The sequence below is a fragment of the Oryx dammah genome, unplaced genomic scaffold (assembly GCF_014754425.2).
Source record: "Oryx dammah isolate SB20612 unplaced genomic scaffold, SCBI_Odam_1.1 HiC_scaffold_22, whole genome shotgun sequence".
NCBI lineage: Eukaryota > Metazoa > Chordata > Mammalia > Artiodactyla > Bovidae > Oryx > Oryx dammah.
In genome coordinates, this window is record NW_024070206.1 from 41,274,019 (window position 1) to 41,293,282 (window position 19,264).

Consider the following 19,264-nt stretch of genomic DNA (forward strand, 5'->3'; position numbering starts at 1 on the left):
TGATGAAAGTGAAAGAGGAGAGTGAAAAAGCTGGCTTAAAGCTCAACATTCAGAAAACTAACATCATGGCATCGGTCCCATCACTTCATGGCAAATAGATGGGGAAATAATGGAAACAGTGAGAGGCTTTATTTTCTTGGGCTCCAAAATCATTGCAGATGGTGACGGCAACCATGAAATTAAAAGACACTTGCTCCTTGGAAGAAAAATTATGACCAACCTAGACAGCATATTAAAAAGCAGAGGCATTACTTTGCCAACAAAGGTCTGTCTAGTCAAATCTATGGTTTTTCCAGTGGTCATGTATAGATGTGAGAGTTGGACTATAAAGAAAGCTGAGTGCTGAACAAATGATGCTTTTGAACTGTGGTGTTGAAGAAGACTCTTGAGAGTCCCATGGACTGCAAGGAGATCCAACCAGTCCATCCTAGAGGAAATCAGTCCTGAATATTCATTGGAAGGACTGATTCTGAAGCTGAAACTCCAAAACTTTGGCCACCTGACGCGAAGAACTGACTCATTCGAAAAGCCCCTGATGCTGGCAAAGACTGAAGGCAGGAGGAAAAGGGGCCGACAGAGGATGAGATGGTTGGATGGCATCACTGACTCGATGGACATGAGTTTGAGTAAACTCCAGAAGTTGATGATGGACAGGGAGGCCTGGTGTGCTGCAGTCCATAGGGTCACAAAGAGTCGGACCCGACTGAGCAACTGAACTGAACTGAGCTGAAAATTGACTTTAGGGGAGTCCAGATCTATTGAGTCTTAGTGCTTAGTTTCACGTCCGACTCTTTGCACCCCCAGTGACTGTAGTCCACCCAGCTCCTCTGTCCCTGAGATTTTCCAGGCAAGAATACTGGAGTAGGTAGCTGTTTTTTTCTCCAGGGGAATCTTCCCGACCCAGGGATTGAACCTAGGTCTTCTGCATTGCAGATGGATTCTTTACCCTCTGAGCCACCAGGGAAGCCCAGTTTAAAACATATAAATTCCTACAGTGACCACTGTAGCCAAGATTCAAAATAGTCCCATCTGCTGAAAAAGCTCTTGTGCTCTTTCTAGTCACACCCTTAACCCCCCTAGCCCCTAGTAACCAAGAATCTATACTCATCACTGTGGTTTTGTATTTTCAAGAATGTTACATACGTGGAATCATTTAGTGAGTAACCTTCTGAGAATGACTTCTTCCACTCAGCATGATCATGCCTTTGTGATTCATCCAAGTTGCAGTTTGTATCTACAGTTGATTCCTTTTTGTTGCTGAGTATCATTGCATTGTAGGGATGTACCACTGACTTTTCATTTGCCTATTGAAGAGTATTTAGCTTCATCCAGTTCTTAGCAGTTATGAATAAAGCTACTACAAATACTCAAATACAAGTTTTAGTGTGAACATAAGTTTTGATTTTTCCAGGGTAAATGCAAATGGAATTGCTGGGACATATTATAACTCTGTGTTTAATCTTTTGAGGAACTGTAACTTGTCTTTTCATTCTCTTCACAGTGTCTTTCACAGAGAAAAAGTGTTTAATTTGAATCAACGTTAATTTATCAACCTATTCTTTTTTGTTACCATGTCTTGGAGTTCACTGTGTAACCTGGATCACAAAGACTTTCTCCTGTGTTTCCTTCAAAAAGTTTTGTAGTGTTACCATTATTTTGATATCTGTGATCCCTTTTGAGTTAACTTATCTAGAAGATAGTGTTATCTAGAAATTAATTTATCTAGTTAACTAGAAGTTATCTAGAAGGCAATGGCAACCCACTCCAGGACTCTTGCCTGGCAAATCCCATGGATGGAGGAGCCTGGTGGGCTGCTGTCTATGGGGTTGCACAGAGTCGGACACGACTGAAGCAACTTAGCAGCAGCAGCAGCAGAAGTTATCTAGTTTTCTAGAGGTTAACTTACCTAGAAGGCTTCCCTGGTGGCTCAGATGGTAAAGAATCTGCCTGCAATACAGGAGACCTGAGTTTGATCCCTGGGTCAAGAAGATCCCCTGGAAGAGGAAATGACTACCCAGTCTAGTATTCTTGCCTAGGGAGTTCCATAGACAGAGGAGCCTAGTGGCCTACAGTCCATGGGGTTGCAAAGAGTCAGACACGACTGAGCAACTAACACTTTATCTTGAAGGTAGGTTTCAGTTGAGGTTCACTTTTTGCATATGGATTCCAGTTGGTCCAACACCATTTGTTGAAAACACTGCCATTTGTCTCTTACCAGCCTTCACACCTTCATTAGAATCCCTGGGCCATATCTATGTAGTCTATTTCCGGATGCCCTGTTTTCTCCCACCAGTATATGTATCTATCCTGCCCTGTAGCCCATGCCACACTGTCTTAGTGCTGCAGCTTTGTGGTAGGTCTTTGTGACTCCTTCAAGGGTATCCTTTTTCAGAATTATTTTAGATCAACTATTTTGGTTCTCTGCTTTGCTGTATAATTTTTAAAAGCAGCTTGTCTATATCCACAAAAAAATCATACTATTTTGATTGGAATTCAGTTACATTTATATATCAGTTTTGGGAAGACTAACATCTTGACTATGTTGAGTCTCTCAGTCTGTGAACACAGTTCATCCCCTGTTTATTTAGTTCATCTTTGATTGCTTTCATCAGCATTTCTACTTTCCACAGGCAGATCCTACACATACTTTGTTAGATTCTTCCCTAAGTATTTCATTGTAAACAGTATTTAAAAAAAAATTTTTAGTTTGTAATTACTCCTTAGTAATGTACAGAAATAAAATGGATTTTCTGTATATTGACCTTGTATCATGCAACATTGTTTAACTCACTAAGTTGTTTTGTAGATTCCTCAAAATTGTCTATGTGGACAGTTATGCCATCTGGGATGGGGACAGTTTTATCTTTTCCTTTCCAATCTGTATGTATTTTTGAAATTTTATGTACCTCGATAGGCTTTCTACACAATGTTAAATAAGAATGGTGAGAGTGGACATCTTATCTTGTTCCACATCTTAGAGAGAAAACATTCTCTCTGTCACCGTTAAGTATGAAATGAGTTGTGGGTTTTTTCCATTAATGTCACCTGTCAGGTGGGAAAAATTTCTTCTATTACGGGTTACTGGGTTTTTGGTTGTGAATGGAAATTGAGTTTTATCAAAATTTCTTTGCATCAATTGAAATGACTTTGTGAATTTTCTTGTTCACACTGTTAGTCTGGTAGATTAATTGCATTGATTGATTTTTTTTCATATTGAGCCAACCTTGAGATTATTTTAAAATATATTACTATATAAAATATAGCAATAGATTTATATATCCTAAAATATTGGCATTTAGTTATATACTCTAAAATATTTTGTTAAGGATTTTTTACATCTTGTTCATCAAGATATTGGTCTGGAGTTTTCTTGTATTATCTTTGTTGAGTTTCTTTATCAGGCTCATTCTAATCTCATAAAAAGAGTTTGAGAATTGTTCCATCCCTTATTTGAGTTCAGGCCACAGATTCTGACCTACCTTCTGCAGACAGTGGTCCCAGTATCAGCTCAGTTTTCAAAGTCCTGTTCAGGTCTCAAAGCTTCTGACATGTTGTTGAAGGTCAGATTCATACATGAGCAGTTCAGAGAGAAGCTCAGAAGTTCTGAAACAGCTTTGTGCGCTTGCTTGGCAGGCTCTTCATTTTTCATGACCTCCCCATTGCCTTGCGGTTTTCTGGGCCCTTCCTTTTTAGTAAAGCTGGGACTTTAGTTACCTCACTTTGCCATGCACTTGCTGTCACTGTGCCCATGTCTGGGGCTAAGCCAAGCAAGGGTGGAGAAGAAAAGCAAAAGGGGTTGGCCCCACCTCTTGGGGCCACACAGCTCCACTGATGGGAGAGGAAGTTTCCCTTCACATGAGATTTTGGACCTGCCAACCCTGCTGTCACCACTCGGAGACCCTTTCCCACACCAGAAGAAAGAACTCGAAGGCTCCCCTGGAGCCTGATACCCTTATACCCTCTTCCAGACTTTGGCTGCCTGATCCCTGGTTGGGGAATACCAGAGGGAAAATGGTCAACTCATTACCAGTTCAGTTGAACTTCCAGTTCTGGTCTTTTTTCCCTCTGTCCACCTGCTACTGTTGATTTTTTTTTTTTTTAAGTCTTCAAATAGCTGCTCCCTGCCTACTGTCCAGGGTGTGTAGTTGCATTCAGTGGGATGGTGCTTACCCGTGTCTCCCAGAACTGGAACTCCTTCCCACACCTTATCCAAAGGTTTTGCTATTGTTGGGCAGTAACTAAAGCTGCTTAGAATTAATGCATTAATGTAAATTACTAAAAAGAAAAATAATGACATCTTCCCTTTAATAATGTTGTATGTACAGTTTCACATGATGGGAATTTTGACCTTCATTAAAAATGTAATCACTGAGGAATTTGAACCTATAAGAATCATAATCCTTCTGACACCTGTTTGCTTCCTCTGTCTTCCAAAATTGACTTTTACCAGGAACAAATAGAAGAAGAAAGTGATACTCTTTCCATTAGCAGGTAAGTATTGCTCTTTGTAAGGGCCATCATCATTTGTTCCTTAATTAGACTTGAGTTTGATATTCAGTTCAGTTCAGTTCATTTCATTTGCTCAGTCGTGTCTGACTCTTTGCAACCCCATGAACTGCAGCACACCAGGCTTTGCTGTCCATCACCAACTCCTGGAGTTTACCCAAACCCATGTCCATCGAGTCGGTGATGCCGTCCAGCCATCTCATCTTCTGTCAGCCTCATCTCCCCCTGCCTTCAATCTTTCTCAGCATCAGGGTCTTTTCAAATGAGTCAGCTCTTCACATCAGGTGGCCAAAGTACTGGAGCTTCAGCTTCAGAATCAGTCCTTCCAATGAACACCCAGGACCGATCTCCTCTAGGATGGACTGGTTGGATCTCCTTGCAGTCCATGGGACTCTCAAGAGTCTTCTTCAACACCACAGTTCAAAAGCATCATTTGTTCAGCACTCAGCTTTCTTTATAGTCCAACTCTCACATCCATACATGACCACCAGAAAAACCATAGCCTTGACTAGATGGACCTTAGTCGGCAAAGTAATGTTTCTGCTTTTTAATATGCTATCTAGGTTGGTCATAACTTTCCTTCCAAGGAGTAAGCGTCTTTTAATTTCATGGCTGCAATCACCATCTGCAGTGATTTTGGAGCCCAGAAAAAATAAAGTCAGCCACTGTTTCCACTGTTTCCCCATCTATTTGCCATGAACTGATGGGACTGGATGCCATGATCTTAGTTTTCTGAATGTTGAGCTTTAAGCCAACTTTTCACTCTCCTCTTTCACTTTCATCAAGAGGCTCTTCTTTACTTTCTGCCATAAGGGTGTCATCTGCATATCTGAGGTTATTGCTATTTCTCCTGGCAATCTTGATTCCAGCTTGTGCTTCCTCCAGCCCAGCGTTTCTCATGATGTACTCTGCATATAAGTTAAATAAGTTAAAATGTTGTAATTTCTATATAAAACTTGAAATACATTTGAAATATTTAAAACAATTAAAATTATAGTATGACCTGTGGTATAAAAGTTAATCTGAGTTCTTTGGAAATGATTTATTTTTGTAAGATCCAAAATTAATCCATGAGAAAAAGTATATGTTCTTAACATGTTTCACTTGATTTCTTAAGGTACAGGGAGCTGGTCTCTAATATTTTATCCTATTCTTTCACCTTTCTCTCATCTCCCATCCCTTTCTTGCCTGGAATGTTCTTCGTGTACAAGACTCAGGAAATCTGGGGAAGTTGTTTATGAAACTGGAGATTTAGAGAGAGATGGAATGTTAAAACCATTGAATGTGAATTTAGATGCTATGTAGGGCTTCTCTTCTCGAAAGTTTATTTGTATGTAACGCCTGTTTATGATAAGAGCCCTGACAACAGAGTATCTCTCCTACCTGGCTGGAAAATTACCATATGAATTTGGAAACATCACAGGGTCCATCACTAAGAGTATACGCCATCTTTCCATCTTTCCAGAAAATTCTAACCATGATTCCCACGGAAGAGGAGAAGCAGAAGATTCAGGAAGCACAGCTGGCCAACCCTGAGGTGCCCCTGGGCAGCGCAGAGCAGTTCCTCCTGACACTCTCCTCCATCAGCGAGCTCTCGGCACGGCTCCACCTCTGGGCATTCAAAATGGATTATGAAACTACAGAAAAGGTAAGCACTTAGGAAGCGAAGCAGCCAGTCTTATGTCCCCAAGGGTAGAGAAGGTCCATTTTTTTAGTGGTGAACGTAGTGAGACAGGGTTTGAAGATGGTGCTGGCACGTGTCTATACCACATGTTGAACAGCCTATACCATTGAGGGGTTATTCTAAAGTGTCTGCCTGACACCAGCCTCAGATACTTGACTAGTTAAAACAAACAAAAAAAACAATTATTAAATGTTTTTCTGACTCTATATGCTCAGTGTAGAAAATACAGAAAACCACAATATGGAAAGTAACTTGTAATCCTTCTGTCTGATGATGGTCCTCTCACTGCCATTGACTGTGGTAATTAGCAGGTTATTGAGTTCCTCTGAGAGAGGCTCTCAATAGAAAACCTGAGATGGACAGATTGCAAGAGGTCGGAAGGAGAGTAGAAGGAAAGGGCTTTTGATCGTGAAGGCAGGGAAGACTCATCTCGAGTAGAAAGTAGAAGCAGCAGGTATCCTCTCTGGTCTGGCACGAGGTATTTTGGCAGACTGAGCAGAAGAAATCAGTGAAGAGAACAAGGGAGGGGTGCATGGTGAGCTGGAGGTGAGCTTGAGTGAGAAGTGCCCGGAGAAGGTGCAGAGGCTGTGTGATCTTCCTCTTTCTGTAAAGGACAAGTACGTTCCTTACTGAGGGCCACACAGGTAGCAGTGGGCCTAGGGTGTTTCAGGAGACCCTGCTGTACTTGAGTTCATTCCAGAATTGGACAGGGATGAAGAAGTCTAGGGGGGCTAAGGTAACTTGGTTGCAAAATCAGTCAGCATGTTTGGGTGATTTTCTGTAGCAAAGTGAAGTAACTTCATGGAGAAAACAGGTCATCGAGTCAGCCTTGGCTGGGGACTGGTAGGGCTTGCTGAGCAGAAGTAAGGCTGGAATGAATGAAGCCCAAGCTGCTGGTTTTGGGGTCCATGCTCAGGGAGAGCCTCAGTGAGGATGCTGAGGTGGGGGGCTGTTATGAAACAATAGGACAGAGAGAAGGAGAGACTGAGGCCACGAGATTATAGGACAGGCTACATGTCTGAGAGACTGGGAGTTAGGAAGGCGGTGGGAGTCATGAGGATGGTGGTCTAGAAAGTAACCCAGGCCAAGAGGTGGCCAGCCACAGGGTGCCTAGAGGGGATGTTAGGAGACCTGGGCCCTGGGACAGTGATGCCAGTTTCCACCATCACCTGCCTGGGAGGAGAAAGACAAAGAGGAAGACCGTGGTTCAGATGCTGAAGGAACATGTGAAGGATGAGTTCTGCAAACATCAGTCATAGTCAGGAGAGAGCTTGGGAGATGGGCAGAAAAAGGGGAAGACACGTAGCCAAGCTCCTATGAGCCACAGGGACCCACCTAGTCTCCACTGAAGAGACTCTGGAGCCAGACTTTCTCCTGTCACCTTTCTGCCCTTTTCCATGCCTGAAAGCATGTGCCAGTCACACGGGATTGCCTTATACTGGGAGGACTCCACTGGTTATGACCTTGTACAAAAATGTGAAAGAACAAAGTAAAGCCAAGTGTACACTCTATCATCTTCTAATTTTTTTTTAAATTGAAAGGAAGTGGCAGAACCACTTTTGGACCTGAAGGAAGGAATAGACCAGCTGGAGAACAATAAAACCTTGGGCTTTATCCTGTCTACTCTCTTAGCCATTGGGAACTTTCTAAATGGAACTAATGTAAGTCTCCACATCCTTTTTCTCCTACCTCCCTGGTCACAGAATCCCCACCCTCCCCTTGCTGGTAGATCACTGATCTTCTGAGGCACAGTTGAACAATTTTCATTGTTGTTGTTTTTTAGTGAAAATTTAGAGCTTTTGTCCTTAAAATATCAGGGCCTATTTATTCAAGCCAGTATCTTGCTGTAAATAAGAAAATGTAAAAAAATAAGCACATTATTCCTTAGGAAGGTTGGCTCCTCTCACAGTTGACTTTGGAAATGTTTTCTTCTACAATTTTTTTCTTTTTCTTTTTCTCCCTGAGCTTATCACTTAAATATTTGTACCCATACACATTATAAACACACTTAAACAAAAAAACTGGCCTATCTTTAGCCAGGAAGTAGAAAATCCCCAATTATGGGATTAGGGAAGTTGTGGCTGTCTACATGGCAGAAACGCCACACCCAGCACCCTGATTTAGGAGCAGAGCCCTAGCCCATGGCTGACGGCCATGATCAGGAAGGGCTGGAGGCTCATTTCACTATCAGGGTGGCTGGTGCTTGTGTGGTCCGCTGAGGATGTTGGAGCATGTGGCCTGAGATGCTTCAGTCACAAAGGAACTAAATATTGGGCTCCTCCTAAAGGGTGTTAATTCTAACCATTTGTACCTTTCTAAGAGCCTGCATAACACTTGTTCTCCACATCCTCTCCAGCACTTACTGTTTATAGATTTTTTTTGATGAGGGCAGACATAGAGAACAGCAGAGGAAGAAGGAGGTGGGACAGATAGAGAGAGTAGCTTTTAAACATAGACATTGCCATGTGTGGAATAGATAACAAAGTGGGAAGTTGCTGTATAACACAGGGAGCTCCAGTTGGCGCTCTGTGACGACCTAGAGGAGTGGGAAGAGGGGTTGGATGGGAGGGCGGTTCGGAGGGAGGGCCATATGTCTACTTGTAGCTGACTCACATTGTTGTATGGCAGAAACCAAAACAACATTGTAAAGCAATTATCCTCCAACTAAAAAAGAAAAAACTTGTTCTTCCATTCTCTTATGTTATGTTGCCCAAATAGGCCAAAGCATTTGAGTTAAGCTACCTCGAGAAGGTTCCAGAAGTCAAAGACACAGTGCACAAGCAGTCACTTCTCCACCACGTGTGCACCATGGTGGTGGAGAACTTCCCGGACAGCTCGGACCTGTACTCGGAGATCGGGGCCGTCACGAGGTCAGCCAAGGTACGTGCGGGGCATGGAGTGGCGGGCAGGGCCCCTCTTCCCCAGAGCTGGGGGTCTGCACCCACCGTCTCTGCGGAGCGCAGGCACCATTAACCGAAACACCCACGTGGTGCTTGCACCTCCTGCTTTAGAGTCTGTGAATAAACCTCGCCTCCTGCCATTGCTAATGGACTTTTGAGATCACTTTCCCATCTCTGGTTCTCTGTCAGATTCTTTCCTGCTGAGGTATGTGAGGCAAGCCTGCTTTTCAGTCCTTACCCCACGTCCCCTGGTCAACCACCATACTCAGCAGGCTGGCTTCTTCAGGGCCGAGAAACCACCCGGCTGGTTTTAGGTGACAAAAATGTCCAAAAGATGCACTTTGGCTCCCCCTAAAACTTCCATAGGGCCCTGCAGTGAGGTGTGGAGCCAGGGAACTAAGGGCACACCCGGCCCCCTGCCCCCCGACAGGTTGGCCATGCCTGTGATCTTACACCGAGGGAACAGTTTTATGGGGCTGTAAACAGTGTATAGCATTGGCCCCTTAGCTGCAGTCTCTTAAGCTTAGCGCAGAGTTAAAATCTTCATGAACTTTGGTTTAGCCATGAGAGCTGGACAGCTAGCTGCCCCCGCTGCAGGAGCATTACTGCAGCCAAATAACCGCAGAGGGATCCTAAACACAGCAGAACCGGGAGATATGACAGTCTTGGAAGCAACAGGGAGCTCGCAGGGAGGGTCTTCAGTAGAACACAGGAGCCAGGCCTGTGTGGGAAAACTCCCAAAATTACAACCCCAGCCAAACTGCATTTAGCTCTGGGACTCACTGGAGTCTAGTACGGTTGTAGGAGGGCTTCCCAGGCGGCTCAGTGGGTAAAGAATGTGCCTGCTATACAGGAGACACTAGTCACATATGTGAGTTCAATCCCAGCGTCAGGAGGATCTCCTGGAGAAGGAAATGGCAACCCACTCCAGTATTCTTGCTTGGAGAGTCCCATGGACAAAGGGGCCTGGCAGGCTACAGTCCATAGGGTCGCAAAGAGTCGGACACGACTGAAGTGACTGAGCATGCACGCATGATCGTAGGAGAGACTGGGGTGGGCAGGAAGGGGGAAAGGCTTTGCTAAGTTCCCCTTCAGGGAGCTCTCCTCTCTCCGTCTTCCCCAACAGAGCTGGCTCTTGGGGACCTGCGGCCTGGGACCCTCCTTCACCTTCCCCTAGCTGGCAGCTGCCAGATCCACTGAGCAGGGGGCCCTGAGCCAGTGTGACGGGTGGTCCTGCCTTGAAGCAGAAACAGCCTTGACCAGCAGTCCTGCAACTCTGAGAATAGGCAGACTTTTCCATTTCATAGGCATTCTCACCATATTTACTCTGTGCCAAGCCCTGTTCTGAAGTCTTTAGAAATATTACTTCAGTATTCTAACCAAGGTAAAAAGCCCCTCTGAATGTCCTGACAGAGGTCTTCTAGTTGCTGCTCTGACGTCCCCCCATGAACACCTTCTCAGAAGACAGTTTGTTAGGAGTAATTCTTGAGATGAAGTCTTCCTGGCCTCTCGATCCCCATTTCCAGAATAAGTCAGTTCCCTTTTACATCTAGTCCTTTGCTCTTTCCAGGGCCTTCTACTGGTGGAGCCTGCTTGTGCTGAGTTGCCCTGGCTTAGGCCCCCTGCACCAGGCTAGCCCCCCATTTCAGGCCTTTCCTTGTTTAAAACCTGACTACCCAAGCCAGAACTGTGGGTCGCTTCTCCCTGTTAACCTTGGCAATTATGAAGGATGACTATTGCCCCAAGTCCTTGTGACTTCAAACAGGAGGCCAAGAGGGCCCCTACCGCCACTTCTTAGCTTTTACTCTCAAAGTTGGGAGACATTGAGGGGCACCTTCTGTGCAGAGGGGTACACAGCCTACATCAGGGGTTCCCCAGCCACATTCATTCCATCTCCTGACGTGTTGCTTTGGGGGTCATCATTGCAACCCTCCAAGGAGCAGGTAACTCTAGTGTCTGGAGGAGAACTTTGTCTCACCAGGGGTTGGGGGGAAATGAGTAGAAGTGGGCATAGCTCTGGCTGCTCCTAGAGAGGTTGGGGGTGGGGGGGGTGCTTCACAGGCTTGTGCAGTGCTGACAAGTCAGGTTAGCTTTCAAAGAGAAATAGTGACAAGTGGTCACTGACCTGACCCCACAGCTCCAGAAGTGAAGGCAGGTGACAGTGCAGGCTCTCCCTTGTATTAGTTATCCACAGCTGTGTAACAAATAACCCCAAAATCTAATGGCTTAGGATAATGTATTAGTTTCTCAGGGTTGTTGTGACAAAGCACCACAAACTAGATGACTTAGAAAAACAGAAATAATTTGTTCCACCATTCGGGAGGCCAGAAATCTGAGATAAAAGAGGAATTTGTGCCATCTCTCTCTCCTGGCTTCTGATGGTTTGCTGGAAATCACCCCAGCCTCTTCCTTCTCCTTCACATGATGTTCTCCTTGTGTGTCTGCATCCAGATTTCCACTTCTTATAAGGACACCAGTCATATTGGACTAGGGGTCCATCCTACTCCAGTGTGACCTCATCCTCATTCAGTTAATTACATCTGCAATGACCCTATTTCTTAATCAAGTCACATTCTGACATAGTGGGGCTTGGGACTTCACCATGTGAATCTTAGCGTGACACATTTCAACCCCTAATAGACAGTAAGAAACATTTCATGAATGGTTCTGTCTCAGATTCTCTTCTGGAGTTTCAGTCAACATTTCAACTAAGGCTGCCATCATCCAAAAGCTCAGCTGGGACTGGAGAAGTTTTCCCCATGGTGGTTCACTCCGCTGCTGGTTCTTAGAGAGAAGACTCAGTTTCCTCCCACGTGGGCCTCCCCCAGGGCTCCTTGAGTGTCCTCATGACATAGCAGATGGTCTTTCCCAAAGTATGTGATCTGGGATAGAGCGCACAGAGCTCCATGCAGATACTCATCCCTTTTTATGACCTAGCTTCTACATTCTCTTCATTAGAACCAAGTCACTAAAGCTGGCTCACATGCAAAGGGAAGGATTGCTGGCTTGACATTTTGAAGGCGTGAGTGTCAAAGGAGTTGACATACTGTGTGTTTTCCCCATGCCGTCCCTTTCTGCAGCCCTGGCTCTTGTCCCTGTGTTGCCCTGCTCCAGCCCAGACTCACTTGATAAGATCTGACTGCCTCACAGCACAGCTCTGTGTCCTCTTACACATGGAAAGTGGCCCATGTGGGGCTGTTGTCAGGAGAGGGCTTCCTGGCGATGACTTCCTGCTTGCAACAGAAGGCCAGGCCAGCTCTCTCCCCAGGGTGGAATATTTTAGGGACAAACCTAGGCTTAAGACCTGATGGTTATGAACTTAGACTCTGGAGCCAGAGATATTTGGGTTCAAATGCCAGCTCCACCACCTCCCAGCTGTCTGGCCTCTCGCAAGTTCCTTAACCTTCCTGTGCAACAGTTTCTCCCCTAGGAAGTGGGGCCAGTAATAGGATCTGAGGCCACGAAGTAGTGTGAAGACTCAGATCGTGGTGGTGCCATCAATGCAGCAGGCAGCCAGCTGAGGCAGCCTTGCAGCTCTCCTCAAAAGATGCTGCGTTAATCTCCCTCTTCAAACACCTTTTGGTCAGAGGCTCCCCACCTGCTTTCCATTGGCAGTGAGGTTGCTCTCCCTGCCTTTAAAGACTCACAGTGGATTCTCTTCTTTGAAAACTCTCTCACGTGGTATCTGTCCACCCACTCTGTGCCCACTGCAGTGCTGGACAGGCATCACCAGTTAGACCAAGGACTCAGTACATTCTGAGCTGAACTGAAGTTGTTACATTTATTAAAGTTATTGAAAATACTGTGGCTCGGAGTCACTGCCAGGTGCAAATGATTAGACGGGTTACAACTGGCTTCAAACCTCCTAGACCTCTTCAATATTACGTGTTGATCTCAGGTCATCTGGACCCCTTTCTAGACTTACTCTTTGAACTAGTCAGTCCTTCTTTCCTAAGGCTGCATTTCTTTTCCTTTCGGTAACATGTCAGATTTTTTTTCTCAGCTCCACTGTATCAGAGGAAAATGTAGCCTTTTCTAATCTGGATCCCAAATTCCTTTGTTTTCAGGCAAATGATTTTTCTCAATGTCCCACAACCCCTAGTGCTTACCAGAATCCCCAGCCTCTGCCTAAACTTGCTCTCTGTTTTGGCACCCATAGCACCCAAGAAATTCATGACGTGTGCTGTCTTGCCTGACCCCCTGGACATCCCCTTTGCTCAGCACATCTTCATCCTGTCTTGTGACACATCTTCTCACAGGATCAACCTTTCTTGACTTGGCCTCCTGCATTGTCTTTCTCAGGGTGGGGCTGGAGGTCTGAGGTCACTCCAGCCAGTCCTCTTGGGCACTCGCCTCCAGGCCCTGCTCTTGTGACCACAACCACAGCATCTGAGCAATGGCGGCTCACCTCTCCACACTTTCTCTTTCTCCTCCTCGTTTGCTGGTCCCTCGCCCTATCCATCTCTCACTCTCCATCCACCTCTTTCGACTCCCTTCAGCTCAGTGGTCTGTCTAGTTCTTCCTCCCGCTCCTAGGCTTCTCAATTTCTTTCCTCTCTCTCACATCTCCCTCCATTAAATATCCTTCAGTGTATTTACTTCATGGATAACTCTCTGATTCCCATAATTTTTAGACTAGAATTTCCATCAAAACATTCCTTTAGAAAGCCTCATCTTAGTTCACTTCAGTCAATACAAACTGGTCCCACTTTCCCGAAGAGCAAAGTGAATGCTCTGTCACATCTGTTCTTTGCACACATGGTTTGCATCTGCTAACAGATGGGGGTGGACCACACACTCTGACTCTCACCCAGACACAGAGGCCTGGTGGGTAGTGTACCTCCTCAGTGATCACCTGTCTGTATGATGAGCCTCCTGGGGAACAGCAAGCTGGTCTCTTTCTGCATTGATCTTTGTCTTCCTCATACCTGGGGGCTGGAGCCGGGGACTGGCATGCACTCGCTTCTCCCTGAGTGTTGTTTGAATGAGGGAATGAATGGATAAATAATTTGTCACACAATGTAAAAATGATCATGGTGAAGAGAAGCTGGCTGCCCCTTAACTGGCCCCAACATATTAAGACCATCCATGTCTGAGTTTGGTGAATTCCTCTAACCTCAAGTGAAATATCTAAAGAATAAGAGAGCTCTGAAAAATTTTATGAGACATCTGCTCAGTTCATCTTGTACTAGGGTTCACTGATATCATGTTTTAATTTACAGTTCTCAAAGACTTTCTTAAGATTTCTTTCCAAATATGGCAAAAAAAGAGAAAAAGTGACACTTGTGTTGAGTTCATTTGGAGAAGTTTTATCACTAAATAATTTGATGTAGAGATAATGACAAATACACATGTGGATAATTTTTAGGCCATAAATATGTTTGTATTTCAAGATGTAAATTGGGTTTTGATGTTTGTTTCTTCCTGGAGGCAGTTCGGTTTCCTGGGTCAGGTTGCTGTCCGGTTATTTCAGCACGTTTGTAATGTTCTCTCTCTGATTTTCAGGTTGACTTTGATCAACTTCAGGATAATTTATGTCAGATGGAAAGACGATGCAAAGCTTCATGGGATCACCTCAAGGCAATTGCAAAACATGAAATGAAACCAGTTTTAAAACAGCGAATGTCAGAGTTCCTAAAAGACTGTGCAGAGCGAATTATAATTTTAAAAATTGTCCATAGAAGAATAATTAACAGGTGAGTGAATTGAGGTGTTCATGCAAATATCAGTAAAATGACATGTTGAAAATATTCTGCAAAACAAGATGTGAAGGTACATATACAAATATACTGAAAATTCTTGGTGCATAGCAAGTGTACCTTTGATGGACAGTCCACTTAATTTTTCTTAAACACACACATGGCAGTAATGCCACTGAATCTTGGAAGGAATCTCAGAGATAATATCGTCTTGAAGTCTTACTCGGTCAGAAATTGCATCTGTAAGATCTCTGGCAAGTTGGCCCCTGCATGGCTGCACCTAGTTGAGCAGTTCTGCCTACAGCGAGTACACAGTCTTGCAAGGCAGCTTGACTTGTTAGGGAAGTCCCTTCTTCACATTGTCCACAGTCTGCCTCCTGAGACCTTTCACTCATGGGTTCTCAGATGGCTGCTATGTATTGAGCCTGCCTGGAGGCAGCCCACCCCCACAATGAGCATCATCCTCTGGACCAGCCTTCCTGAGAGTCCCAGGATCATGGGGATCCGGGGAGACACAGTGGTGACATGGCAGGCCTTGCTTCCTACAGGGAGGCTGGTGAGGGTCTAGAGCGGCTCCACAGTGGTCCAGAGCTGTCTTCCCTGTAAGTGGTAGCAGCATCGGGACGGGGTGTCCCAGCTCCCCGGGTCAGGCCATTTCCTACCATGCACCGCCCACTTGGTTCTCCTTTGTCTCGTTGCAGAGCGTGGCTGGAGGTCCCTCCCGCTGGCCTCTGGAGTCCGAGTGCTCTGTCCTGGGCCCCGCTCCTTGGTGAGCATATGTGCAGGCCTGCAGGCCGTGGTTTCCCTGGAGCAGGTGCTCTGCAAATAGACCTGCTGAAACAGGCCTCACTGCAGCTCTGTGAAGGCAGGCCTCCCTCAGGGCATCTAAACTGCAGACCTGCCCCGGAGAACCATAGAGCAGGCCTCCCTTGGGGCGTCTAAACTGCAGACTTCCCCGGAGACCTGCTCTTCAAGTCCACTCCCACTCCTGTGCTTGAGTACTTTATTACTGTCTCAAACAAATATGTGGCATATTCACTTATCCTTGTACATTTCACATTTTTAAACATCTTTTCTCTTTTCCTTCCCTCCCTCTGTCTGTCCTTCCTTCATAGGAACCCACACTGAATTTTTACAAACTTCCTTTTCCTGTCTGCCTGTGAACCCTCTCCCAGTGTGTATCATGTGCTGTTTGGGTAATCATACCTCCTGGGCCTTGATCCAGGCTTTTTTTGGTGGGCAGAGGTAGTCTTTAGTCCGTTAGACCGGACGAGAACAGGGGACAGAATCTTCCCTCCAGGTTGACAACTATCCATTACTCAGTACTTTTGGAATTTAGTTGTTCAACTGTAAGTCGCCCTCCCTGTACTTCATCTGGACCTCACAGCTGCCCTCCGGGTAGGAGGATCTTATCAGAGATTTTGTCAAATTTCTTACTGAAAGCAAAGTACACTCTGCTTTTAACATGGTTAAAGAGGGGAGGCAGAGAATGTAAGCGGCTTTGGCCCTCCATGCTTTGTGTGATACAAGCAATTTCCAACTTAAAACGACTCAAATAAACAAATAGTTTCCATTTGGAATGTCAGGAAACTGGAGCAGTTTTATGAAAGTCTTGTAAAGCTATTATGCCTGGTCACAGTAACCATCTTATCCCAGAAAGTTTAAAACTCTGTTTTGCTGATACATCTGTTCCCTAAGCTATTGTGTGTGTCTGTGTGTGTTTCTGTGTGTTTGTGTATGTATATCTATACACACACACACACACACACACACATATATATATATATACATGTGTGAATCTATATATAATATATGTGTAAAATGTATATAATGCATATAACATTTGCTGATTGCCTATTCTTCCTGGTAAGCTGGTTGCCCAGCTGTTGCTTACTCTTGTGTAACCTGGATCCCGGAGGCTCATTATTGGACACCCATTTGGCCTCCCCCCCTTTTCTAGCTTCCATGGAGCTAATGGGGCAGGTACGTCCACTCCCTTTCCTGTCTGATGACACCCCCTCACCCCCACCGCTGCTTAGTGACTCCAGTGGCCCCTTTTAATAAAGGGGCAGAAAGAAGAACTTAGGCAGTTCTCTTAAGGCAAAACCTGACTTTCAAACCGTTGCCTAAGAACGCCTTGTTCCAGATGTCCAAATCTACAGACTAACCTGCCCTTTTCACTCCTGTGGTGACAGGCATTCCCACTCTGTGGGTGTGCAAACCTCTGGTCAAGTCCCCAAGTCACTGGCTGAGGTTACACCACAGCAGGTCCTGCAGAGGGGACCAGGTGAGAGCTGGGAGGAAGGCTTTCCTGGGAGGCATGGAGAACCACAGCATTCTCTGGGGAAAGCCAGGTGGAAAACAAGTGAACACCCACACTGGCTTCCCGGTGCCCCCAAATCCACCCTTCCCCACCCTCAGCCAGATACCCAACTCATGGACACATGTGAGGGAAAGGGTCGATGGTGGAAACCACCAGAGATGTTTGGCTTGTGCCTCAGGACACTAAGAGCAACTAGCGCCTCCGTCACCTTAAGACTTTCCTGTCATGTGTTCTGAAAGTTAACAAACTTAATTAACAAAAATCGCTCAAACCACTGTGATGGGATGGGTGGAAGGGAGGCTCAAGGGGCGGGGGAGGTATGTGCACATAGAGCTGACCCACATTGTTTACAGCAGAAGCTAACACAACATTGAAAAGCAGTTAGATTCCAATTAAAAGAAAATTCCCTCGAATGCTTTACTCCCTTAAAGGTACACCCATTTTGCTCTTCTGTAGGAAGGCCACAGTCTCTTTCCTCTCAAATGGACATCTGAGTCTTTTTTCAAGCATGCAATGGACTTCCCTGTTTTCACAGTGTATAGTTGAATCATATCGCCAATTTATATGTTAAGATTGTATCCCCTCTAGATAAAAACAATGTTCTAAAAAGTGGAGGATAAGGAATCTTGGGTAGTATTTATGTACGAAAGAGGAGCCAGCTGTGGTCTGATTGGGTCTCCCTTGATTCGTCTTACATATATTCATGTATTATAGTATCCTATCCTAATACATAACTGGAGAAGGAAATGGCAACCCACTCCAGTGTTCTTGCCTGGAGAATCCCAGGGACGGGGGAGCCTGGTGGGCTGCCGTCTATGGGGTCGCACAGAGTCGGACACGACTGAAGCGACTTAGTAGTAGTATCCTAATACATATAATATCATGTCATATCTCCAGGGAACAATGTCAGGTAGTAATAAGAGCCAGGAAGAAAAATTAAGAGTACAAATGGGACAGGGAGTGACCAGGAGGTACTATTTCATGTGGGTGGTTGGGGGAGGCTTCTCTGAGGAGGTGATATTTGGGCAGAGACTTGAGGGATAAGAGAGAGCAATCCAGGCTGCTGTCTGTGGCAAGAATGCTCTGGGCAAGGAAAGAACGGGCAGTGGAGGCCTTGTCAGGGCCTGTGGTCCTCCCAGTGGAGAGGCCGCCTGCCCCTGCTCACAGGCACTGCAAGCTCTCAGCTGTGTCCTCTGAGGGTGCCCTACACACCACAGGGAGGGCCTGAGGTGAGCTTGTTCAAAGAATCATGAGGAGTCAAGTGTGACTGGCGTCCTAGGCAGTGAGGTCAGAGAGGCAGTGGGGCCAGTTTTGAGTGAGACGCCATGTCTTGTTTATTCATCTGTCGATGGACACTTGGGTTGTTTCCACTTTGGGGCTGTTACGAATAGTGCTGTCATGGGATTTGTGTAGGTTTTGTGTGGACCCATCGTTCCATTCCTTTTAAGTAAATGTATAGGAATGAAGGGGTTTCCCAGGTGGTGCTAGTGGTAAGAAACCCTCCTGCCAATGCAGGAGACTTAAGAGATGTGGGTTTGATCCCTGGGTCAGGAAGATCCCCTGGAGGAGGGCACGGCAACCCACTCCAGTATTCTTGCCTGAGAATCCTGTGGACAGAGGAGCCTGGTGGGCTACAGTCCATGGGGTTGCAAAGAGTTGGACACAAGGAAGTGACTTAGCATGCACACACAGGGATGAACCTGCCAGGGCACAGAGTAACTCCGTATTTAACTCTCTAGGAGCTCTGTCTTTTCCACCACGGCTGAACCATTCTGTGTTCCCACCAGGACTGTGTGAGGTTTCCCATTTCTCTGCATCCTCACCAACTCTTGTGATTGCCTGTCTTTTTTATTATAGCCATCATAGTGAATGTGCAGTGGTGTCTCAGTGTGGTTTTCATTTGCATCCCCCTAATGACGTTAAGCATCTTTTCAAGTACTTACTGACTATTTGCCAATAATCTTTTTGGAAATGTCTATTCAGATCTTTTGTTAATTTTTTTTTAATTAATTTATTTATTTTTAATTTTTACTTTACAATTCTGTATTGGTTTTGGCATAGATTGACATGAATCCACCACAGGTGTACATGTGTTCCCAAACATGAACCCCCCTCCCACCCCCCTCCCCACAACATCTCTCTGGGTCACCCCC

The 19,264-nt window shown here is 45.4% G+C and overlaps 1 protein-coding gene across 2 annotated transcripts in view; it reads left to right on the plus strand.

The window, feature by feature from the left end:
• Positions 1-19,264, plus strand: part of FHOD3 (formin homology 2 domain containing 3) — a 527,184-nt gene that overhangs the window by 479,190 nt on the left and 28,730 nt on the right. For both annotated transcript variants that reach the window (XM_040264875.1, XM_040264876.1), the window contains 4 exons: positions 5,972-6,154; positions 7,732-7,851; positions 8,909-9,070; positions 14,595-14,785. In XM_040264875.1, coding sequence (XP_040120809.1) covers positions 5,972-6,154; positions 7,732-7,851; positions 8,909-9,070; positions 14,595-14,785 — 656 coding nt within the window. The remainder of the gene's footprint in view (positions 1-5,971; positions 6,155-7,731; positions 7,852-8,908; positions 9,071-14,594; positions 14,786-19,264) is intronic.